At 33.5% G+C, this 24,115-nt stretch overlaps 2 protein-coding genes across 3 annotated transcripts; both read right to left on the bottom strand.

Moving 5' to 3' along the window:
• Nucleotides 1-187: 187 nt before the first annotated feature.
• Nucleotides 188-6,813, bottom strand: LOC120194570 (AP-2 complex subunit sigma-like). 2 transcript variants are annotated; one of them, XM_039196837.1, is made up of 6 exons: nt 6,718-6,813; nt 6,500-6,598; nt 6,327-6,377; nt 1,197-1,370; nt 774-833; nt 188-511 (listed from the first exon to the last, which is right to left on the bottom strand). In XM_039196837.1, the coding sequence occupies exons 1-6, from the start codon at nt 6,718-6,720 to the stop codon at nt 416-418; spliced, it is 483 nt and encodes a 160-aa protein (XP_039052768.1). In that variant the 5' UTR covers nt 6,721-6,813; the 3' UTR covers nt 188-415. The 2 variants fall into 2 exon arrangements, with proteins under 2 accessions (XP_039052768.1, XP_039052769.1); XM_039196838.1 differs by having other exon boundaries at nt 188-447; nt 6,718-6,812.
• Nucleotides 6,814-11,970: 5,157 nt separating this feature from the next.
• LOC120194716 lies at nt 11,971-13,336 on the bottom strand. The gene is made up of 2 exons (XM_039196949.1): nt 13,333-13,336; nt 11,971-12,962 (listed from the first exon to the last, which is right to left on the bottom strand). Exons 1-2 carry the CDS (start codon nt 13,334-13,336, stop codon nt 11,971-11,973), a joined length of 996 nt encoding a protein of 331 aa, XP_039052880.1.
• Nucleotides 13,337-24,115: the final 10,779 nt, after the last annotated feature.

The following is a 24,115-nucleotide window of genomic DNA, read 5'->3' as shown; positions in this document are numbered from 1 at the left end:
TTGTTTCAATTTTGTAGGGTTTCTCAAATCGACCGCATTGTCACTTCGCTGCTGATGTTTCAGTTTAACTTGCAAATCAGTTCCCTCCAATAAAAAATTTACCCAATGGAAAACAAAGAAAAACTTTATCCAATTTATAAACAATGTAAATATTGCAAGTACTACATGGGGAAAAAGAGGCAGGGGATAAAAGGAAGGTCAAATTTTACCAAATAAAACTTCTCCAATTTAAACAAAGTATCATTACAAGGTCTACATCGGGAAAAGGGGATCGGATTGAAGGGAAGCTCTGTATTTCAGGTTCCCAATAACACAATAAAGATTTAGCTGTGCAAAACAGACAACAAAAAATAAGATAAGTATTTGACACAAATAGCACCATTTGTCTTTCATGCAGAGTCATTTTTAATCAAGTTTATCCAGTTCCCCCATTCTTTCTATTATAGCCTGCAATATGCAACAAGACTAACCTCAGTGCTGGTTTCCAAGCCATCAAATATTTGCATTGCCTCTATATAACAAGAAATTATCAATATATTCAAGCCGTTGGTAAAAGACCATTTTGGTAATGACATGAAAAAACCACCAATAATGAGATAATATTTTATACCAAAAGAAGAAAGACAACCACAGTGTCATTGCTAAAACTAACAATTCCAAAGGTAACAAAGATAAATGGAGAGAGAAGAAAAGTTGCAACGTCAATAAAATCCATCAAACATGAAATAATATGTAAAAGGTCAGATATGGGGAGGGGGGGGGGGGAAGCAAACCTTTTTGCTTGTTTCTTGAAGCTCTCCAGCAAGAATGAATTCATCGAGTATCAGATAAACCTTAATGAATTTCAAATGAAAACAGTGAAGTGAATTCAGAGGAATATGACAATCAACCGTTATACACACATTTAAACCAATGAGAGGAACGTATAATCAAATTCATATCAAGTTAGCACATGGATTGTTCCAAAATTAAAATTGAACTAATCAAAGCCAGACAAGACGGAAGAACTAGCTTTGACAAGTTAGATAAACAAAGAGTTAAGACTTGAGATCACAAACTAACGAATTCAATTGAAATAAAGCAAAACAAAAAAGGGGGTGGACTTTTTGGTTACTGGAACTCGCAGTTTCATGTGAATCGGATAGAAAAACTGAATCCAGCAAGTGATGTTCATGCAAAAGTTGACGATAACATACCTTGTGGAAATTAAAAACCAAGTCGAGCTCGCAAACATTGCTGAAAAAGTGGTCCAATATCTCCACAAATAAATGGATAGACTCCAAATATGCCAACTCATTATCCGTTATGTCGACACACAATGAGAAAAACAATCCGGCATACCGCCTGTAGATTACCTTGTGCGTACGAAACTGCAAAAAAAAAAAAAAGAATGCATACGATCAATCAAACATTCGCAATTGCTTGCCTAAAGTCTAAGTCTTGCCTTACTTTTGTATTACTTCAATTTTATGGTTATAACGATCAAGGAAGCTGTAAATGAATAATGCTTTCTTGCATTCAAGAAGGATTAGAAGGCTGGTTTATATACAACTATAAAATTAACTAACCAACCAAAATACAACTGCTAACTAATCAGCTAACTAACTGATAACAAACAAACTAATTACAAGCAGATAACTAATCTGCTATAAGCTACAAAGATTACAAGCTGAAGTTGATATACTCTAATACCCCCCTCAAGCTGGATGTGTATGTATGTTAAGGAGACCCAACTTGGCAATGAAAGCTCGATGCATAGGAGGTCAAAGGGTTTTGGTGAAGATGTCAGCCAACTGGTCTAAGGAACGGACGTGAAACAACTTCAGAAAACCAGCTTTAACCTTGTCTCGTACAAAGTGGCAATCAACTTCTATGTGCTTTGTTCTCTCATGAAACACTTAATTAGTTGCAAGGTTAATTGCAACCTGATTATTGCAATATAATCTTGCATAATCAACATCCTCATGAAATGAAGAGAGCAAAGAAACGAGCCAAACTAATTCACATGTAGCCATAGCCATAGCTCGATATTCAGCCTCGCAGGAAGATTGGCTAACGACAGCATGTTTCTTCGATTTCTAGGATACCAAACTGTTACCAAAAAAGGCACAAAAACCAGTTGTGGAGCGTCTTGTATCGGGGCATGAACTATAGTCCGAGTCAACAAATATGCTCAAGTGGCTAGTGGACTGAACTGGGAAAAATAAACCAAGACCAGGAGAACTTTTAATATATGCCAGGAGATGCTTTAAGGCAGTCATATAAGGCAGGCGAGGAGAGAAAACAAACTGGCTCAACAAATGTACAGTATGAACAATATCTGGCGTAGTATTAGTCAAGTACAACAAACGACCTATCAATCGACGATACTCCTGGGAATCAGGAAGTAATTCTCCTTCATTTGCACTCAACTTCGAGGATAAAAGTATGGGTGATTCGGCTGGTTTGGTACCCAAACATCTTGTATCTGCTAGTAACTGCAATGCGTATTTCCTCTGGGATAGAATGATTCCATAGCTATTCCTAGCAATTTCAAAGCCTAGGAAATAACGCAGGGGCCCTAACTCCTTTAGTTTGAAGTGTCTTTGAAAAAGGCTTTGTATTTTATAAAGAACTTGTAGATCTTCCCTGGCCAAAACGATGTCATCTACATAGACGAGAAGAGCAATGAATCCACTGCCACATCCCCTTGTGAACAAAGAGTGTTCAAATGGAGATTGCTGAAAACCAAGTTGAATAACAACGTTCGAGAATGCAATGAACCATTGTCAGGATGCTTGCTTCAGACCGTAAATGGATTTGTGAAGCCTGCAAACCATGTTAGATCCTTTGAGCTCAGACTTGTATCCAAGAGGTAATTTCATCTAATGTGCCATTTAGAAAGGCATTGTTTACATCTTTGTGCCATTCAGTTGAATAACAAGTGCCAGTTGCGTGTTGCTGCAAGGGAAAGCAGGACTCGAAAGGAGGTCATCTTTGCAACAGGTGAAAACGTGTCCATGTAGTCAATGCCCTCAACTTGTGTGAAGCCCTTAGCAACCAGTCTGGCTTTACAACGATCAATTGAGACATCAACATTATACTTCACCCGATAGGCCCATTTGCAGTCAACAACACTCTTTCCAGTAGGTAATGGAACAATGGTCCATGTTCCAAGCTCTTCCATGGCTCGAAGTTCATCACTCATATCATTTCTCCAAGTTGAAGACTTGACATCTTGATGATAATAAGAGGGCTCAGCAACAGTCGAGATATTTGCAACAAATGCTTCATAATCGGTGGAAAGTTTTGAGGAAGAAACAAAACTTTCGATGGGATATAAACATTTTGAGAAAGCATTATTGCAATAATAGTGCTGAAGGTAGGAAGGTTTCTAAATGGTACGAGAGGAACGTCGAACTGGTATTAAAATTTCATCAGTCAAGGCAGCAGGTTCTGAAGAACCATCCGCGTGTGATTCAGCATGCTCAGGAGAAGCGTTGTTATTCGAATCAGTAGAGCCCAGGGGAGCATCACCAGTTGAGTTATTAGAGCCAAGAGAAGCTTCACCATTCAAGTCAGCATGTTCAAGAGGAATCTGTTGAAATTCATGCACGTGTGAAGCATCAACCATGTCATTTACAACCTTTGGCAGGCAAAAGTCCAAAAAATGTCAACAGAATTGTCAGACAAGCTTGCATTTCGAAAAGGAAATAACCCTTCATGAAATACCACGTTTCTAGAAATAACAATCTTCTGGCTTTGCAACACATAAACGCGATATCCCTTTACACCTGGAGGATATCCAATAAATACCCCAGGTAAAGCTCGAGCTGAAAATTTATCCCGTTGAGACTTCAAAGTGGAAACAAAGCAAAGGCAACCAAAGGCTCGTAGCCTGCTGTAATCTGGTAGATGACCATGTAAGACTTCATAAGGGGATTTATTGTTCAAGGCAGGTGATGGAAGTTTATTAATTAGATATGTTGCAGTAAGTAAGCAATCACCCCAAAACTTGATTGGCACCTTAGACTGGAAATACAAAGCACGAGCAACTACCAACAAATGCTGATGTTTTCTTTCAACTATAGAGTTTTGTTGAGGTGTCTCCATGCATGAAAACTGATGCATTATATCCAAGTTAGCGAACAATTCAGTGAATTTTAACTCAGGAGCATTATCAGACCTGAAAGATTTTATATCAATTTCAAATTGTTTCTTAACCATTGATATAAAAGCGGGTATAATGGTGTTGACAACAGATTTATGCTGCAACAAATAAAACCAGGTAGATCTCGAGAAATCATTAACCAATGTTAGAAATGAAGCCTGTCCAGAATATGTTTTGTGCTTGTAAGGTCCCCATATATCACAGTGAACTAACTCAAACAATCGTGTAGTATAAGAAGAAGAAACTGGAAATGGCAACCTTTGTTGCTTGGCCAATGGGCAAACTTGACAAGATTCTTTCATCTTTACATTCTTTAAAGGCAAAGCATCTTTAAGAAGATGCATGACATGGAGACTGGGATGGCCCAATCTGTTATGCCAGTCACTAGATAAACTGCTAGACACATTATTACATGAAATATTAGATCTGAATGAAGACATCTGCAGCAAATAAAGTCCTTGAACCAGCTCACCCTTCCCAATCACTCAATGAAGGTCCTGAATTAAGCAATTCGTTTTGCAAAACATCACACTAAGGTCAGAGAATTTCAGTAATGCACTGACTGAAAGCAAATTGAATTGAAAGTCTGGAACAAATAGCACATCATACAAAACAAAATCAGATGAAAACCGAATTGCGCCTGCAAAACTGACTGGGATGATGGATCCATTAGGTAAGGTGACTGAGCAGCTCGTTATAGGAAATAATGATTCAAAATTGTTTCTTGAATAGCATATATGTCTTGAAGCTCCCGAGTCCAAAATCCAGTAGTCATATATTCCAACACCAGAAGCAGTTATGTGTGATATGATCTTACCTTGCATGGCAGTATTGATCGAAGTGGTAGGAATATCCAAAGATGATGCTGATTGTAACTGGAAAGTAAGCATGGCAATCAATTGCTGACATTGCTCAGGAGTAAAGGCTTCAGTCACAGTAGGAGAGCTTTGCTGAGATACAACAGAGTTGGTATGAATGGATTGAGAACTTTTACCACAAGAAGAGGTCGAAGAGGACCAATTCTTGGAATTGTAACCAGGTGGATAACCGAACAATTTGTAACACCTTTCTTTTGTGTGACCAAGGAGGTTACAATGGCTGCACAAGGGTCTGTTCTTGCGAGCATTAGTGCCAGGATGCGCCTTGACGCTGTTCAGCAAGCATTCGCTGCACTCCTCCATAATTACACTGGAGACAACTGCATAGCTGTCGAAATGAAAATAGTTCATCCCAAACAATTTTCAACTGTGTTTAGTAATTGCTTACTGACAATTTATATTGCACAAGCTCACATAATCGTTTCTTTACGTGAAATAAACGTGGTCCATTCGCCTGTTGGAAACGATCAACCAAATCTTTCCACATCTCAGCAGTAGTTGTATGATATAGTAAACTTGCAGCAATGTCTTTGGAGACTGAATTCATAAGCCAATAATTGACCAAATTATTGGCTCTTGTCCAAGCATTGAACTGGTTTACCATAGAAGGGTCAGGAGCTTGAATTGAACCATCAACAAATCCAAGCTTGTTCTTGGCAGATTAGGCAAGCATCATCGACCTTTTCCAGCTGTGAAAATTATCATTGGAGAGCAATTGACTCACCAATATCATGCCAGGATTGTCAGACTAATGCAAGTAATAGTGATTTGCCCCATTGTCGAAACTGTCATTCAATGGCTCAACCATGATGAAGTGTGAGAGAAGAGAAACAAACTTCTGATACCATATAACGATCAAGGAAGCTGTAAATGAATAATGCTTTCTTGCATTCAAGAAGGATTACGAGGCTGATTTATATACAGCTATAAAATTAACTAACTAATCAGCTAACTAACTGATAACAAACAAACTAATTACAAGTTGATAACTAATCTGCTATAAGATACAAAGATTACAAGCTGAAGTTGATATACTCTAATAATGGTTAACTTCTCGTCTTCTCCTGGGGTCTCTTATCTAAAACCATGATTTAAAAGGTACTCTTCCACGACTTACTAAAAAATTCCAATAGTAAAAAATGAAATATTAGGAATTCACCAAAAAAAAACAGAAAGTTATTAAAACATATTTAAAACTAAGAATTTGATGCTATTGCACATGCTTCTCAAGTTTAATGGATATGATGTTATTTTCAGAAGGAAAAAAAAACCACCTAAGAGTATGAGATTATACCAACCTCCACGAAATTAGTAAATTTGGGGTCCCTGTTAACCACCAATCGATGAACCTGTAAACGTATAATAAAAATTATTCAACAACTCTAGCTAAAAAATTGACCCAAATTCTAAAACCGTAGGGGGTGAAAATAATGGGTTTCCAAATAATCGATAAAAACGAAAATTGTAATACCTCGTATTCGACTTTGTGCTTCTCGGAGTCCTCGAGAGGAACGTAGTATTTGGCCAGACGAGTCTTGCCTTGCCTGTTTTGCAACAACATAAATCGGATCTGCCATGACCATGACAGAAACAACATGAAGCTTAGATCAGAGAGTTTCCGGCTTTCTCTATCGGGCAAACAGAGGTCAAATTTGGAAAGGGGAAAAAGTAAACAGATAACGTACATACCATTTTCGGAGCCAATGAATTCTGAGGAGTTGATAGGCAGAGACCGAAAATCTAGAGCTCCAAAATGTTATATTTTCAAGTTTCTCGGATGGTCGATCGCGAAAGGTTTTGAAGTTTTTACGGGATGCTGAGCAAAACTATGTTGTGGTCGCGCAGACTTAGATTACTATGTTGCCTTTTGATTAGGGCGTTCTCAACCGTTGATGTGTTTTACTTTCCAGCTGCAAGCTTAAAGCTTAAGCTTGACAACAAAATGGGTGGTTACTACAGTGGGAACAATTGAGATGGGAACATTTGATGATGTCAAATGAACATAAAATGAGTGACCTGAGATGAAACAACCGGTATATTTTTCCTTCTCAAATCTAAAATGACTAACAGTGTAGTTTTTATTATTTTCATATTTTGTTAGGTTAATTAAATTTTTTATTTTAAAAAATAAAATTAATACTCTTATTATGTTATTATTTGTATATGAACGGTCACATCAATAAATTTAGGAATGCTTTTCACATTGAAAAAATGATAATTTTCTACCCATAAATAATACTAAACATCATAATTTTAGTTTATAATAGTAGTTGAATTAATTAAAAAATGGTAAATTACACCGTTCCCAACTCTATTTTATTATCTCTCTTGTTTTTCTCACTAAACTTTACAAATTAAATAATTTTGCTCACTTCCCGTTTTCTCTCTAACGTGACTTTTTTATTATTATTTAATATAAAATAATTAAAAAAACAAAATAAAAACAGAATATGGTATGTTGCCATCGTCCCATCGTTAACCACCATAGATGGTGGTTGTTTGGTCCCAAAATGAGATGGGTCGCTTTGCCTCGACATCGTGAGTTCAAATCCGACCTCCATTTTGTCGGAAGTTGCTCCGAAGTCCACAAATTTAAGATTGAAAGTGAGGAAATCGAAACGTTTCAGTCCAAATTCATGGGTTTTGGGACATTTTCCTGTGAGACAAACACCAGATCCAAACTTAGGGGTCGAGACGAACCGACCCATCCTATTTTGGGACCCATCCTATTTTGGGACCGAACGACCACCATCTACGGTGGTCGACGGTGGCCGAAATGAAAATGATATGGTGGTCGGCGAAGAGAAAATATAGAAGAGAAGAAAAATGGGTAAATTACACCATGAGTCATTAAACTTTATCTCATATTTCACTCACCAAAACGATGTCGTTTTAGAGTATATTTGAGTTTTTCAAAATGGTGTGTTTTGATTCCTGTGCCATATCATAACGTCGATAAAAAGTTAACGGCAGAGTGAGAAAAATGATTCAATTTGTAAAGTTTAGTCAGCAAACTAAAAAAATTGAAAGTTCGGTAAGCAAAATAGGAGATAGAGTAAAGTAGAGTGAGGAAAAGTGTAATTTTCCCTTAAAAAATCGTGGTTGAAATTTTGATTTTTAACTTTAACCTAAAAGCACAAATTTTTAGTTTTTATTGTTGAAAAACACTTTTAGGTGAAATTATATTTTTATCCTCAAATGCTATATATTTTTGAGTTAATTGCGTTATTTGTTCTCAAAGTATGGTCATCATTCTAAATTGGTCCTTAAATTTTTAAATATTCTAATTTCATCCCTAAATTATGCCTATCATTCTAAATTAATCCTCAAACTTTGAGCATTTCAATTTTATCCCCAAACTATGGCCTTCATTCTAAATTGGTCTAACTTTTTTAACATTCCAATTTCATCTACAAACTATGACCTTCATTCTAAATGGGTCCTCAAACTTTTTTTAACATTTCAATTTCAATCCAAACTATATGTATTTTCTAATCACATCCCTTGTTAATAAAATCTTTAGGCCAAGTTATATCGTTATATGTTCGAAAGAAAAATAAAATTAGGTTAAACTATGATTGAAACTAATTACATATTTGGATGAATTTCGGGATGAATTTGGAAAATTCAAAGTTTGGGGATCAATTTAGAATGAGAGTCATAGTTTCGGGTTGGAAATGAAATGGTCAAAAGTTTATGGACCATTTTAGAATGAGAGTCATAGTTTAGGGATGAAATTAGAATATTCAAATGTTTAAGGATCAATTTAAAATGAGAGTATAGTTCGAGGACATATGATACAATTAACTCTTTTCAATTTATAACATAATATTTAAAATTGACATTTTATCTTTTAAAAATCACTTTTAAACAATAATTTTAGATAATTAAATTTTAATCCGTACTTTTTAAAAAAACTTTTAAAAATATTATTTTATAGCACTTTCAATAATAAATTAAAACTTTATAAGCTCCAAGCCTCTGCTTTGAGCCTCAACAAATCTGATTGTATAAAAAACAAACATAAACATATTTATATCATTCTCAATGTAGAAAGGGAGAACAAATACTCCGAATTTCCGAGGACAAGTAAATTCGTAAACCCAACAAAGAAGAAAGTATATAACAAATGAGAGCACCATTAGCACCCATGATTTATAACATAACGTTTTCACTAACAAAGGTATATGGTATCATGATACGATCAAACCAAAAAATCAGATTTCCGACCGTTCGATGTCCCCTCTTGCGACGACTTGTTGAAGAACTTGACACAATCGACAATGGCCTCGGTGTAATGCGAGCGATATGAGTAATACGAGCTGCACGAAGTCTTGGGTGGCTCAAACCTGTCGCAGCTCCTTTGCTTGGGAGCCACACTACTCGACGTGCCAGAAGATTTACACGGAAGAGAAAACAAGATTCGCATAATAAGTTTTCGGAATCGGGTAAATAGGTTCACTGCGGAGAAGTTTAGGTTGGAAGAGAGAGCGGTGGCTTGAGGCTCAAGGGTTTCGATATTGTCTCTTACTTGAATAATGAAGCTCTCACTTTGTGGAATGTGCATATTGTAAGGCTTGAATTAATTTTGATTTCAGTGTATTATTTCTATGTCTAGTTTTGGTAGCCAGATGCCCTCCGGAAAATGTAATTGCTATCATGATATAAAAAGATGGAGGTCTCTAAAGTACGTGTGTTTTATTCTTTCTTTTTCCCCTTTTTTTTACTGCTCTCCTCGTTTTTAAGGGGTTTTATCTTGACATGTGTCACACGTTTGACTTTAATAGGTGGATCTCCTAACATAAATTGTATGCATAACTCAAACTCAAAACTGATATCATGTGTTCAAATCATTCGTTTTGGGCTTCACTTGTCTTTGATTTACAGTTTATGTATTTCGTTTGCTTATCAGTAGTTCAAAAGGACCAAAACTATCTATCGAATTACATATTCATTCCAATTCTCCTTAAAATGTTATTGAGTATTCTTTTAATGTATGAAATAAATAATAATTATTATTTTTAATGTTATTATTATTATTATTCGCAACAGCAACTCGGCTACTTCTGAACAAGTAAATCCTAGGAATGGCAACGGGTCGGGTTCGGGGCGGGTTTTGCTCGCCCCGTCCCCAAACCCGAAATAAATCTTCATCTCCGACCCGACCCGATCCCCGACAGATTTTGTATCGGGGCGTCCCGTCGGGGATTTTTTTTTGCCCGTCCCCGAACCCGACCCGAAATATTATACTTAAATTCGAACCCGAAAATATTTTATATATAATTAATATAAAAAATATAAAATATTATATATATAATTAATATAAAAAATATAAAATATTATATATATATATATAATCGGGGCGGGGATACCTTGCCCCGAACCCGAACTAGACCCGAAAAAATCTCCGAAAAAAATCTCCAAACCCGACCCGATATCATTTAACCCGACCCGAACTTGACCGGATTTCAAATTTTCCCATCGGTTTCGGGTCATACTGCCATCCCTAATAAATCCATGTATAATGCACTTGGAAAGTTGAAAAGGTCAAGGATTATTTAGAAGTGCTAGCGAATGATGAGTGACCCTTGCCCATTAAAAGCTTTAACTCTTAAAAAGGATATTTAAAGTATTTGTAAGATTGAAAATTCTACGACGTTCGATGAGTACTGATAACAACCACTAACGATGAGCATCATTAATTTAATTTATAAAAATTTAAAATTTTAAAGGACTCAACGTATAATTATAAATTAATTGAAAATTTAAAGGTAAACTATACAATGACCACCTAACTATTGCCTCTTTTTATTTTGACCATCATTTTTGAAATTTTGTCAATCAAGTCACTCAACTATTTAAATACGTTCAATTAAGCCACTTGCCGTTAATATTTAACTGAAAAGCTGATGTGACAGTTAAAATATTTGATATTCTTACACATTTGGTCCGTGTTACTTATATATTCTATCAATTTGGTCCTAATTTTAATAAACTAAAATAAACTTAACCCTCAAATCAAATGGTGCCAAAGTAGTCTTTATTTATCATATTCTTTCAATTTGTAAAAAACAAACAAGAAATAAAAGAAAACAAAACTTACAAAAAAATTGATTTCCTTTTTGAGAAATTAAAAAAAAATCAAGTGTTTTGATTTCAAAAATAAATCTATATTAAGTAAAATCAAATTTTTGAACTCTTAAAAAATTAATCCAAAAACAATTTTTTATTAATCTGTAAGTACAAGACAATATATGTTCAAAGATAAACTCTCAACCTTTCAACATTGATCGCTCACACCCCGACATCTATGGTGCTCGAACCTGGGTCCTCAAGAATAACAACAATTCATTTAACACGGAGGTCACTTGGTTTGTGGTAATCCAAAACAATTAGATTTTACTTATAATGTGACGAATTAGGTAAAAGTAAAGTTATAATACTTGGATAGATGAGTAACGAAAAATAAATATTTTTAAACAAACGATCTAAAAATAATTACAAAATAAAATGGAACGTCTAATTTAAACTCCTAAAATCATTGAAAGATATAATTTAAACACATAAATTTGTCACACTGATTGTTTTGCGTGTATCAATGTAAAATATAATATTTTAAACTAAAAAATGAAGAACATAGAGAAATGCTCGCACGTCTCATCACAAAACATTGCCATGTTTATTTTACTTTATTGTTAGAAATAATAAAAGATGATAAAGAGATAGGAAAAATTGTACTGGTTGGCATTAAATTAGATTCCTCTCCAATAACAGTCCCAATAACAGTCCAAGATTTCTTTAAGAATAAAGGAGTATAACCATCTGGGCATGGAGTTTTGTCATTACCTTGGGTAAAGGTAGCTTCTTTTATCTCCTCAGCAGTAATTTCTTTCTCTAAATCTATTAAAGTTTCTCTAGGCAAGTTTAGATTAAACATATTTTTCAGAGTATTTGGGTCAATGTCTTTAACATTTTTGTCAGCAGTACCCAATTGTTTTTTTTTAAGAACACAATTATTTCAAAAGCCATATCATCAAAGTTTTCTAGTATGCTACGTTGATCATTTGTAAGAACTCTAATGGTTTCCCTTTTGTTTTTTGAAGCAATGATAGAGTGGACATTTTTTGAACATTTATCCCCCTCTTTGAGCCACTGGACTTTGGATTTTTGCTTAAGAAACATGTTTTCTACTGCTTCAAGAGTTGAAAGCTCAGTCTGAATTTTCAGTTCAGTGTCAATGGAACTATTCCCCTTAAGAGTTAAAAGTTGAAAATGTTCTAGCTCATCTTTCTTTTGTTTCACCCTATCAGAAATGTTGTTAAAATACTGCTTATTGATATTCCTCAAACAAGTCTTAAGGCGTTTAAGCTTAAGGAAAAGAGCTTTCATAGAGTTACCTTGCACAGGCTGCTGCCAAGACTGATGAACTTCATATAGGAAATTCGGATGAGTATTCCAGAAGTTAAAAAACTTGAAAGGCTTTGGGCGGTTAATAGGAGATTCTTTGTTAATCCAAGTAAGGACCATGCAATGATCTGAAGGACCAGGAGCCATAAATTCAACAAAAGAATTTTGAAAAGAGTTTATCCAAGCAGAATTTATGAGAACTCTGTCAAGTTTTCTAGCAAGAAAAGTGTCTTTTTGTTTGTTGCTCCAAGTGTAAGTTGGCCCAAAAAATGGATGATCATGGAGAAGAAGGTCATTGAGAGTTTCTTGAAAATCTTTCATATCAGTAGAAGAATAAGTGCCCAGAAATTCATGATCAGAACTTTCAAAAGATTGAAGGAATATGTCGAAGTCTCCACCAAGAATCCAAGGGAAAGATCCATAGTTAGAATCAAGGTCCCTAAGATGCTGCCAGAGAAGTCTTCTTTGGGTTCCATCATTAAATCCATAGATAGCAGAGATGACAAAAGGAGTACCATTGTAGTATCCTTTAACAGAAATACATTGGACAGTAGCTTGGCAAAAAGTGAAATCAAATTCTTTTCTCTAAAGGATCCAAATTCTTCCATTGGAATCAAAATCATAATTAGAGAAGATATTCCAATTCTTGAACTTATTTTTAAATAAGTCTTAGAATTTTCAGCTTTAACTCTAGTCTCCATTAAACAAAGAACATCTACCTTATAAAGATTAACCCTATGCAGAGCTTTAATTTGCTTTTGAGGATTATGTAATGAACAGCTTTACGTTGTTCCAAAATCTGACAACTCAAACTTCCATTCATCATGACTCATGTACTACGCCAGTACCCTAGCCCCTGGTGGTTATTCTATTTTAATTTTGTGGTATTAGGTTAACCCATCTCGCATATCTGTTCAACCAATCGCTAATTAAATTCATTCATCTATTTTCTTAATATTATATTGGAAAGTTAGTTGAATATAGTTCCGAATCATGGGTTGGGTTATCCGTTTGAGTTCTATATCATTTACAGAAGCAATTCCAGAACTATCATATAGACCGTTCGGTAGAGCCAACGTGGTGGTTTTTCCATTTGTCCCAAGCCAGAGTTCTGCTTACAATCCAATCATGAAAATATTTTAATTTCGACAAATTATAATTTATGTTATTGAAAAACCAATGGACTTCGATATTAGCAATATGTGAGTATTGAAAATAGATTTGATTTTGACTTCCCACGCTTCCCTTTGGCACTTATTCTAATATAATCTCACGTGGGTGGGTCTTAATAATTCTGCTTCTACCCCGCCTTTCAACATCCTATTTTCAAGTACAAAAAAACATTTGGATCTGGGGTCAGTAGACTACAAGTCTAGAACGTCAACTTAATTCGATTCACTCTATTGTCTTTGATTACTTTTAAGTTTTATTTGATTACTTAATTAATTTTAGTGGGGTTGTTCAGTCGGAATACCTTTAATTTACAATATAAGATGTGTCAATTTTATTTATCAATTTATTTTGTGTAAATTTTATTAATCAATCTATTTTTTTTAATTTTATTTAATCGGCGACTACATCAATTTTAATGTCAATTGGCATCAGTCAATTATCTTTTTTTTTGTTTTTTAATTTTTTAATAAAAATAATTATGTCTTTTGACATGTTCTCTGTCTTTATGACACATTTATATATGCCTTTGTGATATATTTTTCTCTGCCTTTTGATAGTTTATTGTTTTTTTCCGTTGTTTACAGTTTTTTCTATTGTTTTTGTTTATCTTTTTTCTCAGGGTTGGATTTGATATCATCACGACTGATCAAGATGACACTTATTTTTTATCATAATGATATTCCCTGCTTTGAACCCTCGAATTGATTTGGATACACGTTTTGCGTTCATGGATAGTTTTCTCACGTCGTTTGACTCTGATTTACGATTTTTCGATGGTCTTTCAATAGCTTCATCTTTTCTGGTTCGTTTACTGATACAGTAAGATTTATTCGTATCTTTATTTTATTCGAGTTTTTTTGTTAGGTTTTTTTAACGTTTTTCATTCTTTGGCCATTATGTGATCTAGGTGACTATTTTTTGTCTCACTAATAATAGAAAAATGTCATAATTATATTTCAAGTTTACGATTATACTTATAAATATTCATTGTAATTTTTGATATTTTTTATTTTTAATAAAACTAAAGTCTTTCTGTACAAAAATAAATGGTTACTTAATCAAACAAAATAAGTAACTTTATGTATATTTTCAATGTTTGTTCAAATTTAAGAATTTAATAATATTCAACTCAACTTTAAATACTCTAAATTAATTAATAATGATTTAATAATCAATATCTGATATATTATCAGTGAACAATTCACCTTTTATTTTTATAAATATTGTTTAAATATTATCCCCTATTTTATATATTTACCTCAACTTATAGTTTATGGAACAATTTTTTTGATTTATTTCTTTTGATTTCTCATTTATATTTCCATCCATTCAATTATTTTGTTAGTATTTATTAGATTAATTCATTTGCAAAACTTTAGAATCAATTTATCAATCAGATGCGTTTTCATTGTAATTGTACTTATATCTATTTTAGAAAATAAAGGGATAAATATTAAAATTACTATTAATTTAGTTTAAATGTACAATGTGATATATTAATTTTAAATTTGTGTAGTTATAGACATGAAATTTAATTTTAAAATTATTTTTTATATTATATAAATATAATTATTTGTAAATGCAATACATAAACATAAAATGATACTATTATGTTGACAATTATATCAATGAATTGGGAAAATTGAATCAAATTAAAGCTTTTTGTATGCAATCACATAAAATCAAATTTGATAAATCACCTTCTATATTTTATTAAATTTTATGTATAATTTTAATATTTATTTAAAAAATAAAAATAGGTAATAACCAACAAGATATTGATAAAATTGCAAAGGTGAGGACCGGAGTTTTTCTCTGAAATACCAAATAAAATTGTGAAAAAAAATTCCGTCAGTTATTTATAGGTTGTGTTTGATTTAAATTTCAGAGTGTAACATTTGAGATTAATTAGATGTCATTTTGATTTCTAAAATTCAAGCCAGTTTTTGGAATTTAAACCTATGTAACATTGGATGTATTTGAATTGTTTTACATCTATATTCAAAGGGAATTAACAACTGATTATTATGCCAGTTACATGAGTCACAGTAATAATATCAAGAGTTACAAATGGCTAGAAATCAAACTATGAATCTGGGTTGTTTTGAGGCCAGGTTTATTTGTTTAATTCACCTATTACAATAGATTTTAAATCCAACAATTAAATTAGAAATAAATATGATACACGTTGAACCATTTTGCCCCTGACGTGAAGCCTATAAATCGAGAGGTTATTCTCAACCAATTCATTCTCAAATAATTCTCTCAAAAGCTCTCACAGCTACTAAGAGATTTCTAGCGATCTAAGGAGCAATACCACCAACAGTCCACTCCGATTTCAAGTGTACAAAATTTGTAGCGACCGTGTCAACCTCGAGGGACGATCCACCTATTGGAGCAATTACACATATCGGTGCGAATTCGTTTCTAAGACAGTGGTTCACCATGACACAATTAATGGTTTCAAATTTTTCCTTTAAATTTATTATTCTCAGTCAGCGCTAATAGTGTGGTTTTTCAGTCCATATTTCCAACATTGAGCACTTACATAATACATTTGAGTCTCAATATCAAGTGTGGCTTTTCGATAAATATTTAGTTGTAATAGTATTTATTAGTTTTAGATATATGCGAGCTTTATAATTACTTTAATTTACTATAATTAAATTATTTTAGTGGCATCTTGATGCATCTCTTCAAAAAATCAACCTACCTACAGTATCAGTAAGAATTTTTTGGTATGATTTCGATTTTAGTGGCATGTATAATTTATCTATTTGGTAGCTCTGTTAGACTTAAATTTTTAAAGGGTCTGTAATAGTAAATTAGGGCTGCTTTATCACTATTTGCATAATTATATTCGAAGGTATGATTGAATAGTCTTAGATTTTAAAATATTTTAAATGTAAACCAAATGATTTTAAAGTTGACAACATTCAGACAGTTTCATAAGTGGTGCAAAACAACATTGAACTGCTTAGTTACTGTCTAAAATCGGTTTTGATTTGAATATTATATTATCATCTTACATAGGAATGACAACGGGGCGGGTTCGGGGCGGGTTTTGCTCCCCTGTCCCCGTTCCCGCCCTGTTTCCCGTCGGGATTTTTTTTTGCCCCGTCTCGACCCGAAATATTGTACCCGAACCCGACCCGATCCCGAGAAAAATCGAGTAGCCGTTGTTTTCATAAAAAAATAGAAAAAAACGATCACAAAAAACTGGAAAATTAGTCTACATGATTTACAATTCAAACTACAGTCACAAATTCAAACTCAATTCTAAATAATTGTCTAAACTCCAAAATAAAACACATACATAATTAAATACAAACTTGTTCCGATATTCAAATCATACAACGAAGATGCATACGTAATATTAAGTCAAATAAAGTCATCCAAAATCGTCGTGCCACTTTTGTCACTTTCTTTGGTAGCTCCCTACATTGAGAAATTTATCAATAAATCGACCAAATTTTATTTTAATAATTATAAAAGCTAGTGTTTAGGGTTTAAATGTTTAGGGTTTATATTATATAATTAATATAAAAAATAAAAAATATTATATATATAATTAATATAAAATATGTAAAATATATATATATATAATCGGGGCGGGACGGGATGGGGTGGGGATACCTTGCCCCGAACCCGAACCCAAAAAAAAATCCCCGAATTTTACCCCGATGCCCGACCCGAACTTAGCCGGGTTTCGGGTTTCCCCGTCGGGTTCGGGTCTTTCTGCCATTCCTAATCTTACAATTTTACCCGACTAATAAAATGGGTATAGTTTGTTAAACTGAGATTTTAAATTGATTCAAAATATTAAGGTCTTTATGTTCAATGAAAGTAAGAATGTTTAATGTGACATATATAACTCGTTATTTGAGACATATACGGGTTATGGGCATCACAATATCCGTAAACCTAAAATATAATTATGGCATTTTCCTATTACCATGGAGACAAAAACTCGCCACCTAGATCACACAAGTACCAAAGAATAAAAATGTTAAAAAATCTAACCAAAATGCTCGAACAAATACGAACAAATCTGTCTACATCGGTAAACGAACCATAAAAGGGGATAAAGTTACTGAAAGACTACCGATAAATCGCAAGTCAGAGTCGAGAGACGTGAGAAAACTAGTCAGGAACAAAAAATGCATATTCAAATCAATCCGAAGGTCAAAAGCAGAGAAGATCAACATGATAACTAATAAGCACCATCTTGATTAGTAGTTGCAGTGTCAAAAAATGCATATTTCTTTTGATTTCTCAATTATATTTCCATCCATTCAATTATTTTGTTAGTATTTATTAGATTAATTCATTTGCAAAACTTTATAATCAATTTATCAATCAGATGCGTTTTCATTGTAATTGTACTTTGTTGAAAACATTTTGTTGTTTTGATATAACAAATTAAATTAAAAGAATTTGAATTTTGAAAATGATTTTTCTAAGCATATTCGATATATTAAATTGAATATCAAAATATTACTCAAAGTATTTCAAAGTTCATTTTAAATCATTACTCAAGTGTAAAATTAAGTTTTAATCTTAAAATAATTTCAAAACGATTTTACAAAATATTTTGAACCATTTTAAAGCCAAAAATTCCAGATTGCTCAGAGGGAACCGATTTCCCCCCAAGGGGGTACCGATTCCCCCTGAATGGTTTGGCTCCGAGAATTTCAGTATACTTGGAGGGAACCGATTCCCCCCAGGGGGTACCGATTCCCCCACTGTTCAACGGTTGAAATATTTGAATTTTACACTTAGAGAACCGATTCACCGTGAGGGGTACCGATTCCCCCCACGCTCCAAGCAGAAATATTTATTGTTTTCACACTTAAACGGCTACAATAACTTCATTAATGATCCCCAACATTCAGAAGTGATTCAAGGTATATTTAAGCAAGCTTAGAAGTCATTGATCAAGAACAAGAAACATCAAGCAACTAGAATCAAGAGAGAATCAAAGAGAAAGCATCAAACCTCAAGTTTGAGTATTTCAAGCCTATTTTTCATTCAATATTCGTTTTGCTTTCAAGAACACTTATTGTGCTCAATTGTATTTATTCTTGAGTGTTCTTTCTTTGTTCTAGAATTGTGCAAACATATTTTCCTTGTGAGGTTTTTCTTGTGAGTTTGCAAATTTGTAATCTTCTATTTGAGAAAAGAGTGTTCTCAAGAATTTGGGTATATTCTTGAGGGAGTTGTAAGGTTATCTATTTGGCCTCAAAAGAAAGAACAAATTAGTGAATTTGTTGGAAAATCCGTAGTGTGGATAGCTAAGGTAGTGGACGTAGACTTTGGTTGATATCGAACCACTCTAAATCGCTGTGCAATTACTTTCAATTTTCTGAAAAAGCTTCCACAAAATTTTAATTGCCAATTCACCCCCTCTTGGCCGATTCCGTCAATCGATTAACTCAACAATTGGTATCAGAGCCTAACTCATTTGAAGGTTTAATCGCCTCTTGAGTCGATTCAGGAAGAGTTACATCGATAAGCAAAGTCATCAATGGCCTCTACTTCAAACTTCGACTTCGGTCTCGATTCGATGCCCGTCAACAAGCCTCCTTTCATCAATGGGGATAACTATGCCTATTAGAAAAATAGGATGATGTACTTCGTTCAAGCAAGTGGCATAGGAGCATGAAATGTCGTAGAAGAAGGATACATCAAGCCTCTCACTCATCCAAGATTGTGGAGTGAATGAGAGACAAAAATGTTCCAGCTCAACTCTAAAGCCATCCATATCATATTTTGTGCTCTTGGACCAGATGAATACGGAAGAGTTTCATCTTGTATAACCGCCAAAGAAATATGGGACAAACTTCAAGTCACTCATGAAGGTACCGATGAGGTAAAGAAATCTAAAATTAGTATTCTAACGCATAGCTATAAAAATTTCAGGATGAAACCAAATGAAGATATCAAAGCTATGACGGATAGATTATCAACGATTGTCAATGGTCTCAAATCATATGGAGAGATCATTTCAAATGAAAAGCTTGTGAGGAAGTTAGTTTACTTCCTTCCAAAATCATGGCAATCAAAGAAGACGACAATCATCGAGTCTAAGGACATAACATCCTTAACTCTTAAAGAGCTAATCGGTTAACTCCTCACTCATGAAATGATGCTTGAAGATGAGGTGAACCTCGATAAGATTGAAGAGACACCAAAGGAGAAGGAGAAGAAGAAAAACATTAGAGTTGCTCTCAAATCCACAAAAGATGAGAGTGATTCGGATGAAGATGAAGATGACGAGAAAATGGCATTGTTTGCCAAACGGTTCAGAAAAATGATGAGACCTTACCGAGGAAGAAAATTCAAACGAAATAAAGGCCTAAAAAATGAACCAAAAGAGAATGACCCAATCATTTGCTATGAATGCAAAAAGTCGGTGCATGTCAAATATGATTGCCCACAATTGAAGAGAAAGAGTCAATCAAAGAATAAGCACAAGGCTCACGTGGCTACATGAAGCGATGAAGAAGGTTCCGATGAAGAGGAACAAGAAGTAGCAAACTTGTGCTTGATGACATTCGGGGAAGATTCTAAGGTAACCTCTAACTCATCTGATTTTGATGATTTATCCTATGATGATTTATTAGAGGAATATAATGGGTTGGCTTCGAATTATGATAAATTGTTTTTAAAATATAAAAAATGATATTTCAAAATTGAAAAATGAAAATAAACTCATATCCAAAACCAACAACGATCTTGAAAGTAAAATCAAAGATTTGCAAATCAAACTAGAAGAGTTTGAAAAGAAAAATTTAGATTTGCAAAATTTACTTTCAAATGTCAATGATGATCATCAAAAGAAAATTGATGATCTTAAAGCTTCTTTTGATAAAGTTGGAACAAAACGTTTTGAAAATGGAGAAAATTCAAAATCCAACTTTGTTAGAAAAAGTTTTAAAAACTACAATCATAGATGTCCCCAAAGAACCTCTAATGGAAAAATCGTTAGAAGTATATGGGTTCCTAAAGAACTCATTACTACTAAAGATAAGGTTATCCTATACAAATGGATACCTAAGGGGACTAGGATTTTGGAAACTAATGAATATGGACCCAAAAGAATTTGGGTACCAAAAATCAAAAATTAATCTATGTTAGAAAAATGAGCATTGCTACAAGGCACGGTAAACAAATCTAAATTCATGGTACCTTGATAGTGGATGCTCGAGACACATGACCGGGGATAAAAATCGGTTCATAGAGCTTAACGTCAAAAATGGAGGAGAAGTGACTTTTGGTGATGATTCAAAATGTCACATTGAAGGTATATGTACAATAGGTAATACCTCTTCCATACAAATTAAAAATGTGTTATATGTGAATGGATTAAAGCATAATCTCTTGAGTATTAGTCAATTATGTGATAAGGGATTCAATGTCATATTTGAAACTAATGGTTGTAAATTCATTGACATTGCATCTAATAGGATTATGCTTGTTGGTCATAGAATAGGAAACATATACATGGTGCATTTAGACTCTATAGAAATGACTAATTTATGCCTAGTTGCAAAGGATGAGCATGATAGTTGGTTATGACATAGGAGACTAGGACATGCTAGCATGAGTGTTTTGCAACGGTTAGTTCAAGGAGAATTGGTTCGAGGGCTGCCTAAACTAAAATTTGATAATGATAAAATCTGTTATGCTTGTGCTAAAGGAAAACAAAAGCGAGTTTCTTTTAAATCCATTAATGTTGTGTCAACTAGTAGAGTATTACAATTGATCCATATAGATCTTTTTGGGCCAAATAGGACTACTAGCTTGGGTAGAAAACAATATGCATTTGTCTTGGTAGATGACTATTCTAGATATACTTGGGTTCTATTCTTAAGTACAAAAGATGAAGCATTAGAAAATTTCATCACATTTTCAAAAATAATCCAAAATGAAAAAGGTTACTCTATAACTAGTGTTAGGAGTGATCATGGCACTGAATTTGAAAATCTTGGATTTATTGGGTTTTGTAATTCTAATGGTATTAGCCATAATTTTTCAGCACCTAGAACCCCTCAACAAAATGGAGTTGTTGAGAGGAAAAATCGAACTTTAGAAGAAATGGCTAGAACCATGCTTTGTGAAAATAATTTGCCAAAATATTTTTGGGCGAAAGCCACAAATACCGCTTGTTATGTTGTAAATCGAGTAATGATTAGGCCAATTTTAAAGAAAACTCCATATGAAATTTTCAAAAATAAAAAGCCTAACATTAGCTATTTTCATCCTTTTGGATGTAAATGTTTTGTTTTGAACAACGGTAAAGAAAACCTTGGCAAATTTGATGCTAAAAGTGATGAAGGAATTTTTCTGGGTTATTCCTTAAATTCTAAAGCTTATCGAGTATTTAATAAAAGAAATTTAGTTGTAGAAGAGTCTATACATGTTGTTTTCGATTATAATCCCCTTCCGAGGAATGATTCTTGTGTGAATGATGATATAGGTATTATAAATACAAATGAAGTTAGACATGACGTTGAAGAACCATTATCAAAGAAAGAAGCAAAAGATGAGGTAACTCATGATCCTCTTGAGAATCCAACCATTGAAGAAAGGGAAGTATCTTATCCAAGAGAGTACAACTATGTCAATGATGGTGAGATTATAGGTGATCCATCCAAAGGGGTAACAACTCGATCTTCTCTTAGAAATATTTGAAATTATGTTGCATTTATTTCATGCATAGAGCCTAAGAATATTAAAGAAGCATTAAAAGATGAATATTGGATTATGGCTATGCAAGAAGAATTAAATCAATTTGAGAGAAGTAAAGTATGGATATTAGTTGAAAGGCCTAGTAATAAATCTACTGTAGGTACTAAATGAGTATTTAGGAATAAGCTTGATGAAAGTGGTAATATAGTGAGAAACAAGGCTAGACTTGTTGCTCAAGGGTATACTCAAGAAGAGGGCATAGACTATGATGAAACATACGCTCCCGTAGCTAGGATGGAAGCAATTAGAATGTTATTAGCATTTGCATATTTTCATGAATTTAAACTATATCAAATGGATGTTAAAAGTGCATTTTTAAATGGTTTTATAAAAGAAGAACTGTATATGGAACAACATCCAGGTTTTGAAGATTCAAAATTTCCGGATCATGTTCTTAAATTGACAAAAGTATTTTATGGTTTAAAACAAGCTCCAGAGCTTGGTATGAAAGACTGTCAAATTTTTTAATTAAAAAAGGTTTTTCAAAAGGGAAGGTTGACACTTCATTGTTTTTAAAGCATAAAGGTAAAGATTTATTAGTAGTTCAAATTTATGTTGATGATATAATATTTGGTTCTACTAATGATATTCTTTGCCAAGAATTTTCTAAGCTAATGCAAAGCGAATTCGAAATGAGCATGATGGGGGAGCTCTCATTTTTCTTGGGACTCCAAATCAAGCAAAGAAAATATGGCATCTTCATCAATCAAGCTAAGTACGTCAAAGATATGCTCAAGAAGTTTGGACTAGAAAATAGGAAACCTCATGACACTCCAATGAGCTCTTCTACAAAGCTTGACTTGGATGAAGGAAGTAAATGTGTAGATGTTAAATTATATAGGTCAATGATTGGATCTCTACTTTATCTAACTGCAAGTAGACAGGACATTATGTTTAGTGTTTGCTTATGTGCTAGATTTCAATCATGCCCTAAGGAATCACATTTACTAGCTGTTAAGAGAATCTTTAGATACCTTAAAGACACTCCTAGTTTAGGACTTTGGTATCCTAGAGACTCTAGCTTTAGCTTGCATGCTTTTTCTGATGCGGATTATGGAGGATGCAAATTAGATAGGAAAAGCACCTTCGGTACTTGCCAATTCCTTGGAAATATGCTGATTTCTTGATTTTCAAAGAAACAAAATTGTGTTGCATTATCTACCACTGAAGTCGAATACATTTCAGCTGGTAGTTGTTGTGCACAAGTTTTATGGATGAAACAACAACTTTTTGATTATGAAATTGAAGTAGGTACCATTCCTATCAAGTGTGACAATACTAGTGATATTTGTCTCACTAAAAATCCCATCCAACACTCTAGAACTAAGCACATTGAAATAATACATCACTTCATTAGAGACCATGTCACTAAGGAAGATGTAGTTATAGAATTTGTTGATACTTTGCATCAATTAGCGGATATCTTTACAAAACCTTTAGACAATGAACGTTTTTGGACACTTAGGAGAGAATTAGGTTTAACTGACCTATATTCACTTAGTGTTTAAAATAAATTTAGCACTTTTAAGAATAAATGAAAAATGCTTATAATATTTTTTGATTGCATTCTTTGCTATTAGTTATGGGGAGTTTATGATTTTTGATGAAAAATTAACTTTATGTTCAAATGTAGTTTAAGGATTAATTTGATTGATTGAACATAATTAATTTTTGATATATGAGTTGCCAATACCACTAGAAAAGAGTAATTTAGCATTTTGAGTGTTTAAAATACAGATTTTTAATTATAGGG

Source organism: Hibiscus syriacus, unplaced genomic scaffold, assembly GCF_006381635.1.
Source record: "Hibiscus syriacus cultivar Baekdansim isolate YM2019G1 unplaced genomic scaffold, ASM638163v2 tig00117000_pilon, whole genome shotgun sequence".
Lineage (NCBI taxonomy): Eukaryota > Viridiplantae > Streptophyta > Magnoliopsida > Malvales > Malvaceae > Hibiscus > Hibiscus syriacus.
Note: the sequence above shows the minus strand (reverse complement) of the source record. Positions and strands in the feature narration are given on the sequence as shown.

Excerpts from the sequence above, each read along its gene's own strand:
- LOC120194570 (XM_039196837.1), bottom strand. Across the intron at positions 1,371-6,326 it reads AATTTACTAATTTCGTGGAG|TTTCGTACGCACAAGGTAAT; the intron begins GTTGGTATAATC and ends TTTTTTTTGCAG. Across the intron at positions 512-773 it reads TTCAAGAAACAAGCAAAAAG|AGGCAATGCAAATATTTGAT; the intron begins GTTTGCTTCCCC and ends CTTGTTATATAG.